Below are 23,160 nucleotides of genomic sequence, written 5' to 3' on the forward strand. Positions count from 1 at the left end.
TTTTCGGGCACACTACTGTGCAAATGAAATGCTCCTCTGAGTACCATATGTAGTGCTACTACCTGCAATTGAATACCTATGTTTTTCTTCCAGAAGACCAGCTGATGGTAATACACGTCTAACCTATTAGACAACATGGCCAACAACAACAAAAGAGATGCACATATTTTGCTCCCAATGCTCAGATCCTAAATCAATTTCATCTGAATGATAGTCAGTCTGTTATCCTTACCTCCATTCTTGTAGTCCCATGATGAGGACATCACCTGAAAGAAGGAAAATAGTGCATCTAATTTTCCATACTTGGGTTAAGATGTGATGTTTTGCAGCATCAAATGCAGTAACTTCTTATTTATTTTCAAACGTATAATGATATGACATTTGAAATGTGGTGTAAACCCTTATGAAAAAAGATGGCAGTCGGAGTGTAGTACAACTGCAGTATGCTGCAGATACTGCATCCAAAATAACCCTTTTTTTTATTGCAGTAATTTTGCATTACACTGCAGTTATTCTGCCATTACTGTGTCCATAATATCACAGTCGACTGCAGTTACTGCACTTTTACTGCAGTTTCAAAACAGCAATCTTTTTTGTAAGGGAATAAATTGTTAGAAAACATTATTTAGGTTACAACTTTGTTATGTTAGTCATAGGGCCAACATTCTTGAAGTAAAATTAGAGAAATTAAGTAAGACTTGAGAAATGTACTAGACTGTGACATCTATACTCAACAAAAGGAACCACTTGTCACACCCTGATCTGTTTCACCTGTTCCTGTGATTGTCTCCACCCCCTCCAGTGTATTTATCCCTGTGTTTCCTGTCTCTCTGTGCCACTTCGTCTTGTATGTTTAGTCAAGTCAACCAGTGTGTTTTTCCCATACTCCTTTTTGCTATTCTCCTTTTTCTAGTCATCCTGGTTTTGACCCTTGCCTGTTTCTGGACACTGTACCCGCCTGCATGACCATTCTGCCTGCCTTGACCACAAGCCTCTCTGCCACTCTGTACCTCCTGGACTCTGATCTGGTTTTGACCTTTTTGCCTGTCCACGACCATTCTCTTGCCTACCCCTTTTTATTATTAAACATTGTAAGACTCCAACCATCTGTCTCCTGTGTCTGCATCTGGGTCTCGCCTTGCATTTTAATGAGGGAAATAAGTATTTGACGCCCTCTCAATCAGAAAGATTTCTGGCTCCCAGGTTTAATTTATACAGGTAACGAGCTGAGATTAGGAGCACACTCAAAGGGAGTGCTCCTAATCTCAGCTTGTTACCTGTATAAAAGACACCTGTCCACAGAAGCAATCAATCAGATTCCAAACTCTCCACCATGGCCAAGACCAAAGAGCTCTCCAAGGATGTCAGGGACAAGATTGTAGACCTACACAAGGCTAGAATGGGCTAAAAGACCATCTCCAAGTAGCTTGGTGAGAAGGTGACAACAGTTGATGCAATTATTAGCAAATGGAAGAAACACAAAAGAACTGTCAATCTCCCTCGGCCTGGGGCTCCATGCAAGATCTCACCTCGTGGAATTGCAATTATCATGAGAACGGTGAGGAATCAGCCCAGAACTACACGGGAGGATCTTGTCAGTGATCTCAAGGCAGCTGGGACCATAGTCACCAAGAAAACAATTGGTAACACACTACGCCGTGAATGGCTGAAATCCTGCAGCGCCCGCAAGGTCCCCCTGCTCAAGAAAGCACATATACATGCCCGTCTGAAGTTTGCCAATGAACATCTAAATGATTCAGAGGACAACTGGGCGAAAGTGTTGTGGTCAGATGAGACCAAAATGGAGCTCTTTGGCATCAACTCAACTCGCCGTGTTTGGAGGAGGAGGAATGCTGCCTATGACCCCAAGAACACCATCCCCACCGTCAAACATGGAGGTGGAAATATTATGCTTTGGGGGTGTTTTTCTGCTAAGGGGACAGGACAACTTCACTGCATCAAAGGGATGATGGACAGGGCCATGTACCATCAAATCTTGGGTGAGAACCTCCTTCACTCAGCCAGGGCATTGAAATTGGGTCGTGGATGGGTATTCCAGCATGACAATGACCCAAAACACACGGCCAAGGCAACAAAGGAGTGGCTCAAGAAGAAGCACATTAAAACCTGTTGGGTCTAGGGGGGCACAAGGAGTTCCCTAAAGGGAACACGCCCTCCCATTCAGCTGATACAAATATTCTTTAGAAATATTTAACTTTCACACATTAACAAGTCCAATAAAGCAAATGAAAGATAAACATCTTGTAAATCTACCCATCGTGTCCGATTTTTTTAAAATGTTTTACAGCGAAAACAACATTTATGTTAGATGACCACCAAATTCAAAAACACACAGAGCGATATTTCAGTCACAAAAGCATAAATAGATCAACTGAATCACTAACCTTTGATTATCTCCATCAGATGACACTCATAGGACATCATGTTATACATATTGTGTGTTTTGTTCGATAATGTGCATATATATATATATATATATATAAAAATCTCAGTTTACATTGGCGCGTTACGTGCAGTAATGTTTTGATTCCAAAACATCCATGCAGAAATACTCACAATAAACATTGATAAAAGATGCAAGTGTTATTCACAGAATTAAAGATAAATGTATCCTCTATGTGTCAGATTTAGGAAAAATAATTATCTGAGAACGGCGCTCAGAACCCAAAGAAATAGCCGCCATTTTGGCGTCAACAGAAGCTACAAAAACACTATAAATATTCACGTACCTTTGAATATCTTCATCAGAAGGCAGTTCCAGGAATCCCAGTTCGACAATAAATGACTGATTTGTTCCATAAAGTTCCAAAAAGCCCATAATTTAGCCACTTGTTGTTAGCTTGTTCAGCCCAGCATTCAATCCTCAAAAAGCACGAGCAATTCCTCCAGACAAAAACTCAAAAGGTTCCGTTACAGGTCGTAGAAACAAGTCGAATGATGTATACAATCCATATTTAGAATGTTTTAAACATTAATCAGCAATAAGGTTCCAACCGGAGAATTTCATTGTCTGAAGAAAAGCATAGGAACTCAAGAACACTCTCTCGTGACCGCGCGTAATGAGACCGAGGCTTTCTGCCAGACCACCCACTAAAAGAGCTATTATGAGCCCCACCTTTATAGTGGAATCATACAACCAGAATCTAAAGACGGTGACATCTTGTGGAAGCCCTAGGAAGTGCATTCTCATCCAAGGTGGACATCCAATGGCACTGTTTTCTAAATTGAGTTCTCACTTCCTGTTTGGATTTCTTCTCAGGTTTTTGTCTGCCATATGAGTTCTGTTATACTCACAGACATAATTCAAACAGTTTAGAAACTTCAGAGTGTTTTCTATCCACCAGTAATAATACTATGCATATATTCCCATCTGGGTAAGAGTAGGAGGCAGTTTACTCTGGGCACGCCTTTCATCCAAAAGTGAAAATACTGCCCCCTAGCCTCAACAGGTTGGTCCTGGAGTGGCCTAGCCAGTCCCCAGACCTTAATCCCATAGAAAATCTGTGGAGGGAGCTGAAGGTTCGATTGGCCAAACGTCGGCCTCTAAACCTTAATGACTTGGAGAAGATCTGCAAAGAGGAGTGGGACAAAATCCCTCCTGAGATGTGTGCAAACCTAGTGGCCAACTACAAGAAACGTCTGACCTCTGTGATTGCCAACAAGGATTTTGCTACTGAGTCATGTTTTGCAGAGGGGTCAAATACTTATTTCCCTCATTAAAATGCAAATCAATTTATAACATTTTTGACATGTGTTTTTCAGGATTTTTTTGTTGTTATTCTGTCTCTCACTGTTCAAATAAACCTACCATTAAAATTATAGAATGATCATTTCTGTGTCAGTGGGCAAACGTACAAAATCAGCAGGGGATCAAATACCTTTTTCCCTCACTGTAGTTCCTTTGATTTTTGATGATGTCAGAACATTCTAAAATAAGCACGATTGGCTCCATGTGAAGTCTTGTGAAAGTTACTTTTGAATCCCGTTGCTGCGGTAACTCTGGGGTAATACATCCTTGAGAGCATGCTCACTGAAAACAAGCCAGCATTTACTCCATTCCCATACCCACTCCCAACTGACTGGAAAGTCTGTTACTTTGGGTGTCACTTACATGATGAACCGACTACTACTATGAAACCGTAAGCAAGTTATGAGAACTCTCATACTTTAATATTTCTTTCTGAAAAAGAGTATACAACTGCAAAAATATACATGTGTAGTTTATAAAAAATAAGTGATGTTTCAAATAAGTGATGTTTCAATTACTTCTTAAAGAGCAGAGGAATCCATTAAATAAAAAACACAGTAGGAGTATCAGAAATACTTAAATGTATATTTAAAAACAGATGCTCTCTATCACATTAATTCTTGTCCTTACCGGTACATGTATTTCAAACAATATTCCAAAACATTGTTTACATTTAAATGTAAAAAAAATCGTACTTTTGCCCTTCCAAACAATGAGCACAAACAGCTGAACAAGGCCATGTTCAGGTGTCCTATGAAAGGCCACAGGTCCTGGATGCGGGGTTAAAGGGGGGCCAAATGTGCTGCGTCCTGCATGGCTGTTCAGTGTCCACCACAGCCAGTTCTAGAGCTGTAGCTGGGAGGCAGAATATCAAGAGGCAGGCTGAGGGAAGTGAGCAGGGCTTGGGACAGTAAATCACAGCAGTAGCACAAGCCTGTTCCAAATGATGGTTGGTGCATACCAATGGACTGAATCCCTGGACATTGGCTCTGGAAAAAAGAGCCCCTCAAAAAACAGCATACAGTATAATGTCTCTCTCTATCTCGCTCTCTCTCTGTAGGTCAAGAAGGGAAGCACAGTGTATCAGAAATACTGAAGGGATTACATGACAGTTCTAAGCAATTTAAGACCATAATCCTCCCAGCCCCCAGTAATGGAAAAGGCTAAACTTACTAAATTCAATGATGGTGAACACATAAGCATCTCTTGACTGACGTAGAATGCACAATGGTCCCAATGTGCGCTGACCAAGGAATGTCCTCTGGAAACATGCTATACCCACACACTGTGGGATGATTGACAACTGAACAATGGACAATATTGTTATATATCTATTCTTCATGTCATACTGTGTTTTCTACTTTCCAGGATAGCGCACAACATATTTTAATTAATATTGTCATGAAGGCCTGTCATGAGGAGACAAGCATGCCGATCAACATGTTTCCCAGGCTTATAAGTAACAAGATCTGAATATTTTGTATTTTTAGATTTCCAATATGTTAAGTCAACAAAGCTCAAAGACTGCATAATATGGGTGTTTCCATCCACAACAATAACATAAACTTGGTTCCAATTTAATAGAGTCCGCATGGAACCCTTGAACTGCTGATGTACAGGCTTTATAAAATACATTTGATTGAATTTGAATTGGCTGGTAATGTCCTTCAATCAGATGGTTTTCACTCTTGACAACATGCAGAATGCATAACACAAGTTTATTGTTTGTGGCATTATCATGAATGCAAAGAGAAGCTATCACCTTACAGACTGACAAGCATAATGCAGAATAAGTAATGAACTGTCAACAATGACAGTAATGGATTTGTTCTATATTGTGGGGATATATTCATCGTCAATATATTCATGCTCATTCATCAGAAAACACTTGACCTGGTAGGGATTACATGCCAGTCATACTTAGAATTTCTCAAGTGCTCTTGGAATTCATCACAGTGCCTTTTGGAAATGTTCTTTACAACGTGCATTCATTACATGTCTTTGTTTTCATTACACAAATGATACAATGTGCGTTGTCTGCTAAAAGAGAAATCCATTGATAATTGAACATACCTCTCTCTACTCCTACATGTACATGTCCACTCAACAAAAGACAGTGCTGCTTGAGTGACATTTCTAGAACACTGTTGAGGTTGTTATAACAGATTCATAGCAGGTGATTTGATAGACAGATACAATAGAAAAAGCGTCTGCTAGGCAGGCAGCTAAGCCTGACCTCTCGACTCAGGGGAAGTGGCAATCTTACCTGCTTTTTTTCTCCTCTACAAGAATATCAAACTATCGCTTCCTGGGCCAATATAGTTCATTTTACAAAGATCCCTCTAAAGCTTTAGTGGACTTATATAATGTTGGTGAGATGGTGATGGGGAAATAACTTCAATTAAAATGCTTTGGTGGGATCTATGCTGTCTTTGTTCTGTTGGTGATGGTCTTCAGTCCAATCAAGGACTTTAGATGACTGTCAGATAATAGAGGGTGGCTCGTGTATTTGTGGGAAGTTCAGTAACAGTGGAGAGAAAAACCCATCTAACTGAAACATGTTTTGTAGACTACACTGAATGCAATATGTCATTGAGATAACTTTAGAAAATACTTCTTGAGGGATATCTTACACTTTATTACCAAAATACAAGTGGATGAAAATGTACAATACTGTGATTAGTCAGTGTAACTCAGCACCGTGTAGCCTAAGGAGCTGCCGGAAAACTACTAATTTGACAGAAAAGGGAACATGCATTTTCTTCCCTTCACTTATTTTAGGTGTAGTTACAGTCTTATATAAGTACAAACTTCATGATGCAGGCAGAAACATTTGCATTGCTAAAGATTGTTTTTACAGACAAGCTACAGGTAACTGCCAAATAAAGGAAACACCAACATAAAGTTTCTTCACTGCACCATGGCATAGATTCTACAAGTGTCTGGAACTCAATTGGAGGGATGCGATACCATTCTTATATGAGAATTTCCATAATTTGGTGCTTTGTTGATGGTGGTGGAAAATGCTGTTTACTGTAAGAAGTTTCACAGAGGTAAGAAGCTTTGTGGACCATATTTAATCACATCTGTTACAATTCCATGTTGCACAATCACAAATACTGAGGAAGTGTCTAATTTCTTCATCAGGATATTCATTCCTTAGACCATGCTGATCATGTTCAGCTTTGTGTAGATGTGGAATTTCAATACCATCCACCTCGTCGGCAATAACAAAGGCAAATGCCATGGTCTGCCACTGACGCGTTTCCTAGAAAGAGCAGAAGTCATCTGACAGCAGATGCATATGTGCCTCTTCCAGCTTTACTTGTAAACTACTTCCGGCTTACCACTAAAACTTACCACTAAAGCCCAATATCTTCAAGCCAGGAATCCCTCTGCGTGATGCCTCGTCAGTTTTAAGGGGGAAATTCACCCTTTTTCAACATAAACGTACTTTTCTTATTAACCTTTGCCTGCTCATAGATGTTTAAAAATCACGATGCACACCAGATGTGATCAGTGGCCGTGTTAGAGAGCATAAAAACCGTGATGCATCATGGGTAAATGGTGACTGACTGATCTACAAGTAATATTGAGTAGTTATGAGTCTAAACTCGGCTTTAAATGAGCCTGTTCCTCTGCCCAGGCTTTCCTGACACATGCCCGATCTTAGCACACCTGGATAGGTATTTTATGTAACAGCTAACCACAAGGACCAATGGCCAATTGTAAGTGGTAAATGGCAGAGCGATTACCCCCATGTACAATACATTTGATGACTGTACTTAAGGTGTACCTTGTGATTCATGCTACACGGAGATCTTGACTGGCATCTGAACAACAGAAAAAAAGATTTTGCACCATATTACAGAACCAAATATAAAAATAAAAACAATTATAGAACCAAATACAAATTATTCAGATTTTGGAGAATTACAGTTTATTTTCACATTTCTGTTTAAATATAATTATATTAAATTACTGAAAGAGAACAGGGCATTTATAAATATATAATAACATAACCTTCCCCAGTAAATGTTAACTACAGCCACCTACTATACATAATTTTAAATGTTGCTCATATGAAAATTGAGCAACACTGCCACTTACTATCCTTCGATAATCAAATCTTAATTTTTAAATGAGAATACTACTTGTAAATAATCTAAATAAAACAGAAACCTAAGAAATGTTGAAAATGGGGCATAAGGCAGTGTACAGTATACATACACACTGGCATCACATATTAGTCAGTGATATAGGTAAATGGACCATGTCACATAGAATATAGATCTCATGGTCCCCTTTACTACTGCTAGTGTACTAGAAGTAATCTCTTCATGTGAGACACAGAGAGCCTGTTTAATCAAGCAGATAGTCCCTGTAAGGATATCAGAAAAGCCTCACTTTGACTCTTTTGTATGCACTGTACTCCACTGTATTTTTTAGCTGAGCTTAGCAATAATGGAAACAAAAAGAGAGAGAGAGAGGCAAAGCACTGTGCACTTTGGTCAAATCTCACTATTTTCCTTGTGGCACCAAAGGAAAATGCACAACGTTTTTACACCAAGAGTACCCCCAACACATCATGGTCCTCATCTTCCACAAATGACATGGTGTTGATTTGTATCCTTCTATTCCAAACGGATTGTGTTAAGTTCAGTTTAGAGACAAGTCCACTGTTACGCAGACGGTGAGAACGTGAGAATCATCCATCCAATAACGAAGTAAAAGAGGAAGACGGGATATACCACCAAAGCTTTGCGATTAGAAGGCTGGCTATCTGCTAAGAAAGCTGTAGAGGCTGGGGGAAAATAATAGACATACATTCAGTTACATGTTATCAGTGACTTAAGCAATAAGCTGTGGCATATTGGTCATATATCATAAAGCCTCAAGGAGCCTTATTGCTATTATAAACTGGTTAACAATGTAGAGCAGTAAAAATACATGTTGTCAAACTCGTGGTATACGGTCTGATATACCACGGCTTTCAGCCAATCAGCATTCAGGGCTCGAACAACCCAGGTTATAATAAAGATTAGACTGTATAATCTATTAAAATGTAGTACTAATGTTATGAGGAACACTTGAAGAAGTTTAATCTTTATGCAACAGCTCCACCTACTGTAAGTCAGTATGACTGCAAACAGTCAATGAATTTGTAGAGGTGTGTTGGCACCAATAAACGTAGTCAACCAAATAAGACGTGTAATATAGTTGTATCCTTATGAAAAGGACTTTCCTTACCAAACGTGGACCAACTGAATGATGCTGTGACCACAATTAGTCGAACGATGAAGCTGACCGTCCCAGACCCACCCAGCAGCACCAGCCTACAGACAATCATTGCCACAGTCAGAGGCATGATGCAGTAGCCTAGCACACACAGGCTCTGGAAAAACGATCTAGAGGAAAGAAAGACAGGAATTTTAAATGCACATATTTCTAAGTTTTCAATTAATAAATACAATTCACCTCTTAAGGAACTAATCATATTACAGTACTTGCATGTTCAAAAGCATTTTATATTTATATTAGATTAATTTGACTCTAATGATTGGAAGCTGGCTAGAAAGATACGTACATGGTGCCTCCCAGCAGCTTTGAGTTCAGTGTGATGATGACAGATCCAAACCAGATGATCACAAACACCTCTGCAAACTGGGGCCCTCCATCTTCCTTACTGTCAACTGAACCCCCCTGCAGCATCCTGAAAACAGGAAGGAAAAGCAACCACTCTCAAATTCATATACAGGGCTATGGATACAAAGACCATCTATTACATCAAAATGATCGTTTTAACCATATTTTTAGGCTATATAGTGTTTGCTTACATTTACTTTGTTTACAAACATTGGAGTAAAACAAGTTTACATTTTGGGTTCTGATGGGGTATGACAGTGGAACCAAGCTCATGAGGCATTTCCAAGTTATATTCTTCAAGAATCAATGGGTACATATGATTAATTTATAAGTCCAAAAATGGATGTAGAAACTGCAGATTGCCCCTTTAAAAGAGTGTCAGTCATATTCTGCTACTAGACTGAAACACGAATACTCACAGAGCCAGTGTCACACAGAGCAATAATGGGCCCCACAAGTCCCCTGGAAAAGAGGAGGAAGTTAACACAATCTTCCTAGAACATCAAACACAATTACCATTGTCACATTTGTCTAGGTAGTACAGGAGGAAGTTAAAATAATATTACTAGAACACCTGGGCTTTCACTAGTTACCACTGCCACAAAGTCAAAATTGTCTATGTTGTAAACATTTATTGAAAACAAAAATGTGCTTTTTGGTCTTAATTTAAAGTTAGGCATAAGGTTAGCAATATAGTTAAGGTTAGGTTTAAAATCAGATTTTAAAAAGATAAATTATTGAAATAGGCTTGGTTTAGCCATAATTATGACTTTGTGGCTATGTTAAGTAGTGATGACCAAACACCTGGCACATTTAGTTTGTCACATTTTCCTAGGTACTATTACAAATGTCAGTTTAAATCATGTTTGTTATATACATAATGTTATTCTTGTACGTGTTGGATAGATATCACTAAGTAAAATACAGCTAGGTCACATGATGTAATACCAATTTATTGTGTTGGAATAGTATAAAAGATGAATTAATCTTTCAAAGTATATAGTACTCACAGTCTCTCAGTAGTGTTGAACTCTTCTTAGGATACATCACATGAACAAACTTTTTCCCCACTGCTTTCAGATCTCGTAACTGTAAATGAGACATGATAGGGATTTTAGAAGAGGTTTTAAAAAGGTCCAATGCAGCAGTTTCTATCCCAATATCAAATCATTTCTGGGTGACAATTAAGTACATTACTAACTAGGTTTCTATTCAATTGGCAACAGATTGTCATGTAAATATTCAAAAATCTGTATAAAGAAAATATGTGCATTTTCCCACCAAACTGACTCGATGCGGATAAAAGTCTGTGCGTGATGACATAGTGCGCACAAAATGTACTCTTAAGTTATCATGTACCAAAGAAAAATCTAAAGTGACAAAACTCTACTGATAGTTGTTACGAAAACTGTTGTGTTAAATAGCAAATGTGTCTACTTTGGTCTTGGCATGTGCACTCTTGCCAACAGCTCACAGATACAGTGCGGGTAGGCTAGTCTATATGATGAGATCATTATGGATGAGGAATATTTTTATTTGTCAAACGGTAGTCAAGCATCAATCATCATGTCACCAGAATAAGACCCTCGATATTTATTGGAAAGGAGCATCAAGATCACCGTGCAAGTTTACCTCGATATGATGGTTATTTTATTAATATTTGCGCATAAAGGCATTTCCACCACCTCCACTTCTCACATAATTAATTTTACAGACACAAAAAGATCCCACCATGTCAAACAAACAAATTATCTGTTGGCATTTTTAAAAAAATGTACCGAATCTACCTGTTTCCATCACATCTGTAGTGATTTTAAAAAATTATATGGTATGACTTTACTCGCATTAAAAACTGTGGATGGAAACATAATCATAGTGATGGATTTCAACTGGAATGGTCAAAATAAAACAATAGCTTCTTGGCAAAGACCAATTTCTCAAGCAAGAATTTTGCTAGGACTGTCTGGGAGGGGTCTGAATGGGGAGGGGAAAACTGAAAACTAGTAGTTATTGACAGAGGTTTACAATTGTCTTTCTTATTGGTCTGTTAACAACAGTAATTTACCACCTGGTGGTATCACCAGGTAGACAAACACCATCCCACCTAAACAGGCAGAAATTTCAGGCAGTCTTTTTAAACAGCTTTTACACTAAAAGGGTATTATTATAATTGTCCCAATATTATTCCAATGCTGATAGTGTGGAAATATATATAAAACATATGAAAATCAAATTTTTGACTGCACTGGGCCTTTAACATATAATGTAAGTCCAATTAAAAAGGGGTCATGTAAGATGGAAGTGTACACAGTATGGTATGAAGAGGGAAATCTTACTATGGTGTCTTTGACAGGTTCATCCAGTGTGGAGTATTCGTCATCATGACTGGGGGTTCCAACCGGCACATTGATCTCCCCCTCAACAGGGATGTCTCCTGATATGGATACATCTGACAGACCTGCAAACTGGAGATAATACAAGGAAAAGGAAAATGGGGTTGTACAACTGAATACATTCAAATTAAATGTGTCTTCCGAATTTAAGGTGCGGGGGCTGCCTTAAAAGACATCCACGTCTTCGGCGCCCGGGGCCTTGCTCAGGGGCAGAACGACAGATTTGTACCTTGTCAGCTCGAGGATTCGATCCAGAAACCTTTAGGTTACTGGCCGAACCCTCTAACCACTAGGCTATCTGACACCCTAAACACAGATAACGTTACACATAAATACTTGTTTCTCAATAATAATGACAACAACCGATTTTTGGCATTTAGCCAATGCACTTTCGTCATGCTAATTCACTGCAGTCTTATTACATTTTGTTAGCTAGCGCAAATATATTTACTGTACTTTAGCTAACGTTAGTACTAACATTAGACAGCTAACGTTAGTTGCTATAGTTCTCCCTCAGGCTTTGGAAGACATTTAGTACTTTTGCATGGACAGTGACTTTCATTGGAGTGCTTGTCTCTCTCGCTCTCTCTGTGTTGACGCGTTTACCTAACGTTAGCTAACTGTTAGCTATTGTAGTTAAGCTAACTTGAACACCCGTGTTGACATTCCCTTACTAGCTATCTCTATTTAATATTGGCATCAGAAACGCTTAATAAAACGTCCGTGTATAATATGAAAAACAAGATATTAAAGAATTCATACACTGTTGTACAAGAATACCGGTATTTACATTATGTACTTTATTCTTACCATAGGTTTACTTAACTCATCCACTTCCGCCATTTTCTCTGTCCAGACGGATATGAGACGTCATGCTTTGACCATGATGTCACGTGGCTTGATAACATGCTGGAGATTTAAAAAAACGTACAGAAACTAGACATAGTAGACACACTTTTATGTTTGCATGGCCTCCAGAATGTCTAAGATTAGCACATTTTCAAAAGGAATATATTCCAGTTAGAATGTAATACTAGTATAAACAGTGACTGATGCAAATAATGGGATGTTTGATGCCAATATGGAGGGATTTGCGTTGCAATTTTTAATGGGCGCTGCGCTAAGTGGGGTTAAGGGATCAAAGTATATTGTCTTGACTTGTCAAATTGACATGAAGTAAGAGACAAGAACTACAAGTAAAATATTACAATATGGAAAATATTTGGTGTAGTTGTTCCTTTAAGAATTATACTATGGGTGTGAAAGGAGGAGGTCCTTGGCAACACCGAACCAGATAGACACGAAAATACATTGTAACAAGAATCAGCTAACATTGTTTACCTAATGAATTAATGCGTCAAGGAACCAAAGAAGAGTCACTGTGTGCCACGGGTCCAAGGATTCGACAGCATTCATATCTGGAGGAGTGGGCTACTCAAATTTCAATCTGGAAATGTTATCGACAATGTCCTGCACTGATTCGATGCATTAATTCAGATTTCTAACCTCAACATCTAGGCTACTGTACATCATTCCAAAAATAAGCAATGGGGCATCCTCCTCTTGAGTTCAGCGACTGCTATGAGGATAGTCCGGATTTTAGAGAAAGACTAAAATGCTATGAATTAGAATTGGAAAGAACAAGCAAATTTCTCAAAGATGTAATCAAAGACGGTAACAGTGTAATCAATGCAATCAAGGGTAAGCTTCTCTCTTTCTTCACCCTTTTTACTACTTTCTATATAGACTGTTTGTGGGGTTTAATGTTTTTCTATGTAGTATGTCGAAGAGGAGGAACCTGCATTGTTTAGACACAGCCAACATACAAATTAGTTGAGCAATTGTTTCCAAAAAACAAAGCCTGCTTTGATATGATATAATGAAGCAATATGCACGAGGGGGTGTAGTATGGCCAATATACCAGGCTAAGGGCTGTGCTTACATACGACGCAACGCGGAATGCCTGCATGGATCCAGCCCTTAGCCTTGTATATTGGCCATATATCACAAACCCTTCAGGTGCCTTAATGCTTTTATAAACTGGTTACCAAGGTAATTTGAGCAGTAAAAATACATGTTTTTGTCATAGCCGTGGTATATCAGACCATATACCACGGGTGTCAGCCAATCAGCATTCGTGGCTCGAACCAGACTGTTTATAATCTGTTGGAGCTGTGGCAGACTATCAATTATGTAACTAACATAACATGTCAAAAACATGACCTAATAGACAGACAACCTACAGCTATAGTGTAACTTAACTCTGGGGAACTCTGGTATGTATGACTCATTCCATGCTGACTTGCGCATGTGACATTTTACTGTGCTTCATAAAGTCAGTCAAAATCCACAGAGCATTTTAGGTAGGCTTAAATGTTTGTTGCAGTCATACAAAAAATATGACCTGATGTTTGCACAGTCAATAACCAAACCCAAACCACATGCTAAAAAAGCGTAAGTGAACATTGGCATTCCTCAGTGATTCCTTGTTAGACGCAACTGCATAAGCAACATGAACCTGTAGCATAAACAACGTTTTTTCATTGTTGTCGTACTGTGCCTTATCCATGCCATGGTCCTGTCTCTTTTCCTTCCTGTTTTCTCCTCCACCAAAACCACTGCCATGTGATATTTTACTCTACATATAAGGAGAAAATGCTGCCTTTGCAGATCAGAAAAAGTGCAGCTTAAGGATTCTTACCCATCCCTTCCACATTACATAGCCCCCCCCCCCCCCCCCCCCCCCCATATACTCAATATAGCACATGCCCTTACTGTCCAAGGTCCCTGAGCATTGCGCATAATGTTATTGCACAACTCTATACTTTCAATGTCAATGATTCCATGATTATTTTACACAGTTACATTTTGCTTATCACTTTTCATTATTGCACTTTCTTGAATGAGTGAGTCAGCCCCTAATGTCCTTATTTGTTCATAAGGGTCAGTGGGTGTAGCACAAATTAGTATTTGTACCTAGTTCATTTGCATCAGGGAAGTTTGTAGCGCTTCCTGGACGGCAGGAGCACACACTCTGAGTTTAGCATATGGGAGAGGTCCTCTGCTATTTTGTTTACCATCTTCAGCATATTTGTGTGGTAGCTGTCCAGAAAAGTTTTTTTGGTGGGGTTGCTGATCATTTTTTCAGGCAGTTTTCAGCAGACTTGTCACTGGCTTTTGCCTGTACAATGACACTGTTCTACCACACAGTGATGCAGGTGGGGGACACACACAAACTAAATATACTTTAAAACCAAATTGAAGCTGTAGAAATTATAATGGACCTACATTCATACATTGTCTTGACTGTCCAGCTTGCTAATCACCCAAATGAAAGGTCAGGGCCACTGGTTGGTAGTCATTGTGTTCCTTGGGGTATGGCTTTTTCGGGATGTGGATGTTATGAGATGTTTTCCAGTCGTGTGTGTGTGTGAGAGAGAGAGTTGAGGGGTGACTGGAAGATGGGTTGCTAGACTGGGCCAATGGTATACTGAAGGCTAGCCTCAGTGTGTCACCAAAGTACCACTGTGCTAATCCCAAACGTCAGCTCTTGGATGTTCTCCATGAGTACCGCTGCCTTTGTTGGTATACGACCAAATTTACTGGAACAGTATTTGCATTGTTTGACCCACACCGAGATTCCATTCTGTAGCCCAATTCACAAAAGTCAAGCTTTTTATCTCGAAAACAGAAACTGTCATTGTAAGGAGAGATGCAGTGATGCTGAGTATAGGATATGCCACTTATTCTGTCTTGGTCACTTGAAGAGAGTTTTTGTTGTTGAGGTATAAGGAGCTGAAATAAGAGTCGTCCCCCCCCCCCCCCCCCTGATGATATAAATCATAAGCCTAACACCCATCTGGGTGCAAACACAAGTCCTCTAGTATAGTATATAATTTATTTTTTTATTCACTGAAGTGAGGAGGTTGACTTTCTATAAAAAATTGAAAACCCTAATTACAGAATTGCCTTTGACTGAAAGGATGGGCTATGTTATTGTTGGACTAGTCTGTCTGATATTTTCTGCCTCTTCATTGGCACACCCCTGAGGTAAAAGGAATTTGACACACCTATGCTAATGTAATGACTGTCTTCACTCATTAGAATGCTGAAAATAGATGATTTATAAACTGGGTGGTTCGAGCCTTGAATCCTGATTAGCTGAAAGCCGTGGTATATCAGACCGTATACCATGGGTATGACAACATTTATTTTTACTGCTCTAATTAGGTTGGTAACCAGTTTATAATAGCAGTAAGGCACCTCAGGGGTTTGTGATATATGGCCAATATACAAGGCTACGGACTGTGTCCTAGCACTCCACGTTGCGTCGTGCACAACAGTCCTTAGCAGTGGTATATTGGCCATATACCACACCCCCTCTGACCTTATTGCTTAAGTATATTATTTGTATTTCTGATGGTGAAATTCAGCAACCAGAAACTATTTGATGTGTTCTCATGCTGCCTGTCTGGGCTAGTCATGGGAACCAACCAGTACCTGTCTCTAACTTTGACAATAGTCCTGAGTTAGCCCAAACCAAGAGTTGTCTAAGGGGAAGTGGGTGGGCCTCCTTATTCTTCTTATTCCAGGCAGCATGACTTCCTCAAACATACCTTTTCTGTTTAGTTGCTCTCCAAATACTGTGCTTATTTATTTATGGCTGAACTGTAATGATAACAGTTCAATCACATATAAGCCCCATGTTTGGCAATCACCAAAATAAATATCGCAATTTAATTGATAATGTCCTAATTACACACTTTATCCTTTTAAATCTAAATGTAAAGTGCTACTGTTATTATGTTGATTGTGTCGATGTGTAATGTGTGTTTTATGAAGGTTATTCAGTGGCAGTGCAGAAGTTCTCCCAGACACTCGGTGTGTTCCAGTTTGACTTCATTGGTGATTCTCTGACAGATGATGAGATGAACATTGGTAAGTTCATATAGTGCTTTGTCATACATACACTTACTGTATTGGTCAGCCTGAAAGCCATATTCTGCATATCTCTATATGGCTGTAGTCTAGTCAGCCTTATTACTTTTCTCCCCAGCATTGACTGGTTGCCAATAGATTTCTGTGTATTTGACTTTATGAATTAGGAAGTTATTTTTTTGTTGTTGGTGATGGCACAAAGCCTTTATTGATTTCACTTCCTCCCTTGTTCAGTGCGTATGAACCTGTCATCTTCTAGGGAAAATGTGTACCCCATTAATTACACTATATAATAACGAAACAAGACCTCTGCCAAATATATTCACTATACAGTTACATAACACAGGCCACACCATAATGTAATGTGACATTACAAGACTGTAAATGTATTGTGACACCAGCACACAGCTAGAATGTCTTGATAACACATGACCTTTTTGTCAAAACAGTGTCCAAGGTTAAAGAATATGTAGTTATGTACACGTGTGTCATAGTTATGATATGTAACCTAATATCTATCTTTCTCTTTGTCTACAGCGGAGTCTTTCCAGGAGTTTGCTGGTCTCCTACAGGAAGTGGAGGATGACAGGATGATGCTGGTGGGTTATCAGCAGCACCTTTTTGACCCTCATACAGCCAGAGGTGGAAATAAGAGAAACTCTAACTGGAACTGGCTTCCTGGGGTGAACTCTGTCTCTGGTCTTGTCCTCCTTTGGGCTTGTGCAATATAAATAGTGGTGTCATGACACTGCATTATCAGTGTGCAGTGAAAAGCAGCAGATCCTGTTATACTGGGCTTTCTGGATGCTTTAAGGATTTTTTTTCTAAAACACAGCTACTCTATAATTACAGCTGAGAGATGCTCTTTTTGAGGGGAAGAAGAGCAACACCTGCTGGAGTTCAAGATAATTCCCTGTTCATTTCTAGGCTTCTAATTGCTTGGTTCCCTTTTTCATCCAATTTCTTATCATAACTAATCTTGCATGTTTGTAATGTAATGCATGGCATGCTTTTGCCAAATGGCCAACAGAACACTCAATGTTTCATGTTTTTTCCTGGTTCAGGTTCAGAATGCTTGTGATCTGCTTATCAAGCCACTGGAGAAGTTTCGCAAGGAGCAAATAGGAGTGACAAAGGTGAGTTCATATTTAGCTTTATATGAATTTATCTCTAATATTTAGTGTGGTGGATACTTCAGTATTTACATTTTAAAATTATTGGTTGTTGGATTGGATTGTTGAGTATACCTACTTTTCATTGAACAGTCATGTGCTCATGTAGCACTTTTTCATTTTAACTAGATGGGAGATAAACAGGATCTGAGTTTTGGCAGTGCATATAAATCACACTCTCATGTGCTGCTGAGGTGACATGGGCCCCCTTCCCCTTCCTCCATCTCCTCCAGATTGGCTTGTTGTGAAAATTCAGCGCAAAGCTCATGACAGCAACCTACTTATTCAGCAAGACATTCAGTCAAACACAATTTATTTGTTTTTAGTGTACCTATCCAGTCCCACTGTAAACTGACCCAGTTGATCCACTTTAAACTTTTTTACCATTGCAAAGACTATTCAAATTTACTAGTTCTATATATACTTGGTCCTACTGCAATGCAGGTTGATTGAATTGAGCCTTTAGATTAAGTGAATAAATAGCCAAAGGTGAGTAGATGTGCTGTAGTAACACCACTAGTGTTCAACTACATACATGTAGAAAGACAAGTTCTGGAGGAAGGAGCTTCCAACTGGGCACAAACTGGTTGAATCAATGTAATTTTTCAGCGTATTGTGATATGGAATCAACATGGAAAATACAGTTATGGGTATTGCGTGTTCGAATGTCATCGCTGACAACTTTAGCATTTTAACTAATTGGCAACTTTGCAACTACTTAGCATGTTAGCTAGATTTAAATATACTATGTTACATCTACCCCTGAGTCCAGGTTGGTTTGGGCTCCCAAGTGGTATAGTGGTCTAAGGCACTGCATCTCAGTGTTAGAGGTATCACTGAAGACCCTGTTTCGATTCCTGGCTGTATCACAACCAGCTGTGATTGAGAGTCCTATAGGGCGGCACACAATTTGGCCCAGCATCGTCCAGGTTGTAAATAAGAATTTGTTCTTACCTGACTTGCCTAGTTAAATAAAATAAATAAGAACTGAGCAAATGAAATGTGGCCATACTTCTGCAAGAATGATATTTAGACCTATGTAGCATTTTACAAAGTCATCAACAACAATTGTTTGAATTCAAACCAGAACTGTTTAAAATAAACAGTCTAGGGTTTCAAGCTCTGGTTGATTTCAAATTGAATGTGATATTGAATTATTAAGTAATGGGACAAATTCACTTATGTGTATTAAAGTAGTCGAAAGTTTAGTGTTTGGTCCCATATTCCTTGATGTAATTAATCATTATGTGCTAGGAATATGGGACCAAATACTAAGCTTGTTCATTTGTCCCAATACTGTTGGTCCCCTAAAATGGGGGACTATGTACTAAAAGTGCTGTAACTTCTAAACAGTTCACCCGATATGGATGGAAATACCCTCAAATTAAAGCTGACAGCCTGCACTTTAATCTCGTAGTCATTGTATCATTACAAATCCAATGTGCTGGAGTACAGAGCCAAAACTACAATCTGTCACTATCCCAATACTTTTGGAGCTCACTGTAAGTGAAAGTATAGGACTAACTCATCACACTTTATTTATAGTGCATTTAAAGTCAGTGGCACAGATGGAACTACACAAGCATAAGATACATCTCCTTCAAATGTTTATATTTGGTTGTGTTGACAACCAAACACACTGTCACTTTTGAAATTCAATAAATAGCCTATTAACTTGTTGACAAGTTAACAAATGATATTGGATTCACATCTCACACTCAACCAAAAGTAATGTAATGTGATTAAGCCTGTGGCTCAGATGGAAATATCCAAGCAGTAGATATATCTCCTCCTTTAAATGTTGATATTTGGTTGCATTGTTGGCAGGGTAGCCTAGTGGTTAGAGCGTTGGACTGGTAACAGGAAGGTTGCAAGTTCAAACCCCCGAGCTGACAAGGTAAAAATCTGTTGTTCTGCCCCTGAACAGGCAGTTAACCCGCTGTTCCTAGGCCGTCATTGAAAATAAGAATTTGTTCTTAACTGACTTGCCTAGTTAAATAAAGGTACAAATAAAAAAAATATATATTACCTTTGTAATGCAGTAAATAGTTTCCTTAATTTAGGCTATTTTACAAAGGAATGTAATATTCTCCCTTAAAACAAGTTAACACGTCTGTGGCCACATGTTGAGCTTACTAAAACTATAAAGGTCTTATGTAATCATATAAACTATGTTCAAGATCACATTCTTAAGTCATCACAGGTCCGTGGAGATCTTCACCATTGCTATAATAATCTGCGCTGAATCTCAAATGGCATTGATCACTTGCACCATGTACTTTTAATGTAATCTCAATTGCAATCCCAGTAATTTGGTTCTGATATTAGATTAATCACAGTGATCTGTTGTCTAACAAAACAAAATGTCTGATATTTTATTCCCATTTCAAATTTGCTGGGCTTTTAAATGTTTGGGTGACAACAAATCCAAATATCAGACGTTGTTTTCCATGGGAATTTGGTTGTGCTTTTAGATAGTTGAAAGCATAGTGATAACACATAGGAAATTCAACTGTCTTTTTGAGAGGGTGAATATAATTTGTAATCCCATTGATCAACGTCTCGACCAAATTATCCACGTTGAAATTATGTAGTGTGTCCAGATCTATCTAACACACATTAGTCTCAGCATTTGTACTAAATACATGGACATTGATTTCAAGAAGTGGTAGATTCTCTTTATCCAACTAAATATTTGTGTGACTCTCTTCCCTTTGCTAAGGAAGCTATGGTCTAGTCCAACATAGGTTGTGGACAGTAGTGCTTTGGCATCTGTAATCAACTGCAGATGACCTCAGCTGAGAAGCTAGCTCAAACAAATGCTAGGCCTTCCAAGCGTGTTGGCAGTACTATCTACACCAGGGTTTCCAGACAGCCCACATTTTTGTTATAGCCCTGCACTAACAGACCTGATTCATCTAATCAACTAATACTCAACGCCCAATCCTTCTATTTTAACAAACTAACGCAATGGTAAATCTTAGCGCTGACGGTAGAGCTATAGATCCGGGGGTGTGTCAGAAATATTTGTGCTAATTTCCCAGCAGGAATTATGGGCACAATAGGTGACGGTGTCGCGAAAAGGCTGGGTTTTGATTAATATATAAGTTGTAGGTGGGAGTTGTGGGACGAGGGCTTGACCATTCACTGGCCAATCAACTCCAAGGATTAATAATGCATGCGGTTGTCTCAAGTTGTGTATGTTATTGACTGCCTTTGCATTGTCATCAACTCCAATTCATCTAGGGGCACGGAATATTTGTGTCCTCATCCGTTTATTAAAGGCCCAATGCAGTCAAAAATCATTTTTTTCCTTTGATGAATTTGATCAGTGTTATTGCCTAATAGTTACTGTTTGGAAACACAATCTACACAGGACCTTCTAACCAGCAGGTTTGCATGGGTGTGGCATTTTGGCTGTCCATGGTGATATTACCATCCTGAAAATTGGCCAATAGACCAATAGCAGCAAAGAGTTCCAAACCTCTCTGCCAATAACAGCTAGTTTTCATTTTTCCCTTCCCCATTCAGATAGGTCCCAGAGACAGTCCTAGCTAAATGCTTTCTTGAGAAAAGTTTTAAAAAATTGCTAAAAAGTTAGTTTTGCCAATTTTAATGGAACTCTATTACAATAAAGTACTTAATTGTTACCCCGAAAATTACATGCGTTGTTCTTGAGCCCATTTCACACGGGCTATTTTGGAACCATGTTTCTTGGGCTAGCCCTGAAAAGTCAGCGCTAACCTTGCTCAGGAGCAGGGCCAGCTATCCCTGGGCTAAGGTTGGTGCTTGCCTACTTTAGAATGTGCAAGTGTGAACACTCGCTCAGCACCAGGCTAAAATCTCCCTTAGCCCTGGGCTAAGGTGCAGTGTGAACACTCGCTCAGCACCAGACTAAAATCTCCCTTAGCCCTGGGCTAAGGTGCAGTGTGAACACTCGCTCAGCACCAGACTAAAATCTCCCTTAGCCCTGGGCTAAGGTGCAGTGTGAACACTCGCTCAGCACCAGACTAAAATCTCCCTTAGCCCTGGGCTAAGGTGCAGTGTGAACACTTGCTCAGCACCAGACTAAAATCTCCCTTAGCCCTGGGCTAAGGTGCAGTGTGAACACTCGCTCAGCACCAGACTAAAATCTCCCTTAGCCCTGGGCTAAGGTGCAGTGTGAACACTCGCTCAGCACCAGACTAAAATCTCCATTATACCTGGGCTAAGGTGCAGTGTGAACACTCGCTCAGCACCAGACTAAAATCTCCCTTAGCCCTGGGCTAAGGTGCAGTGTGAACACTCGCTCAGCACCAGACTAAAATCTCCCTTAGCCCTGGGCTAAGGTGCAGTGTGAACACTCGCTCAGCACCAGACTAAAATCTCCCTTAGCCCTAGGCTAAGGTGCAGTGTGAACGCGCCTCACGTAGGCTACATGTACATATGCCTATCATGGAATGAGAGCTGAGACGATGACGGTGACACACGTGCTGTATTTAGAAACATCTAAGTTATTTTCATTAGATTAAAAACCAAGCCCTCAGTAGGCTACCCTTACCCTACTATAACGAAAGCTGGTTAAACAGCAATGTGTCTGCTGTCTTTCTGGCCTATGCATTAGCAAAGTAGCCTATCATAAAAGGTGTCTAAATGGTCATCTTGTGAGGCTTTTACTGGCATGCTTTTGCGTTATTCACATACAGTAGGCCTACCTGCATACTCCATTTTGCTTGTATCCATCCCCATTTCCAAAGAGTGCCTCTTGTCTAGTTACCAAAGACGTGCTCCTCCAAAATTACTCAAATTATTCTGTCCTATTGTAGATAAAAAGGGGATGCTCGCTTACTGTTTTGCTGCTCCCAAACGTTATTTTTTAATAAAGCTTTGGTGATTAAGATTTATTTCAAAGTGGTCTCACGAGCCAAACCTTTTATTGATAGTATTGGGTAATGGTGAATGCATTGGGCAGAAGGAAAAAAAACTGCCTTCATTCATATGTACACGGGCACAAAGAGCACATTTCTGTTGTTCCATGATGGATATTAAATAACCAAACGCTTTAACGCTAAGACCTACTTTTGGTGAGTCAAATCTCCCTATTTATACTGAATGAAATTGTCACTTTTGCGCTAGTTTTTAAGGACACACCTCAAATATTGCCACTCCTTTCACCTCAGTGCAAGCGGGCTGATACTGGCGCAAGGGTTGGAAAATGCCAGAGTGACAGTTTTTACATGCTGTAATTGCCAGCTAACTTGTG

At 39.4% G+C, this 23,160-nt stretch overlaps 2 protein-coding genes across 2 annotated transcripts in view; one reads left to right on the forward strand and one right to left on the reverse strand.

Annotated features, from left to right (window-relative positions):
* Nucleotides 1–6,387: 6,387 nt before the first annotated feature.
* LOC109872832 (protein YIPF6) lies at nucleotides 6,388–12,741 on the reverse strand. Its single transcript, XM_020464184.2, has 7 exons — nucleotides 12,619–12,741; nucleotides 11,752–11,880; nucleotides 10,426–10,504; nucleotides 9,835–9,877; nucleotides 9,357–9,482; nucleotides 9,020–9,177; nucleotides 6,388–8,573 (listed from the first exon to the last, which is right to left on the reverse strand). The coding sequence occupies exons 1-7, from the start codon at nucleotides 12,649–12,651 to the stop codon at nucleotides 8,452–8,454; spliced, it is 690 nt and encodes a 229-aa protein (XP_020319773.1). The 5' UTR covers nucleotides 12,652–12,741; the 3' UTR covers nucleotides 6,388–8,451.
* A 332-nt stretch (nucleotides 12,742–13,073) lies between these two features.
* Nucleotides 13,074–23,160, forward strand: part of LOC109872799 (oligophrenin-1) — a 37,876-nt gene continuing 27,789 nt past the window's right edge. The window contains exons 1-4 of the mRNA XM_020464134.2: nucleotides 13,074–13,509; nucleotides 16,651–16,746; nucleotides 17,284–17,345; nucleotides 17,811–17,882. Of these exons, the coding sequence (XP_020319723.1) occupies nucleotides 13,356–13,509; nucleotides 16,651–16,746; nucleotides 17,284–17,345; nucleotides 17,811–17,882 (384 nt within the window). The 5' untranslated portion in view covers nucleotides 13,074–13,355. The remainder of the gene's footprint in view (nucleotides 13,510–16,650; nucleotides 16,747–17,283; nucleotides 17,346–17,810; nucleotides 17,883–23,160) is intronic.

Source organism: Oncorhynchus kisutch, linkage group LG28, assembly GCF_002021735.2.
Source record: "Oncorhynchus kisutch isolate 150728-3 linkage group LG28, Okis_V2, whole genome shotgun sequence".
NCBI lineage: Eukaryota > Metazoa > Chordata > Actinopteri > Salmoniformes > Salmonidae > Oncorhynchus > Oncorhynchus kisutch.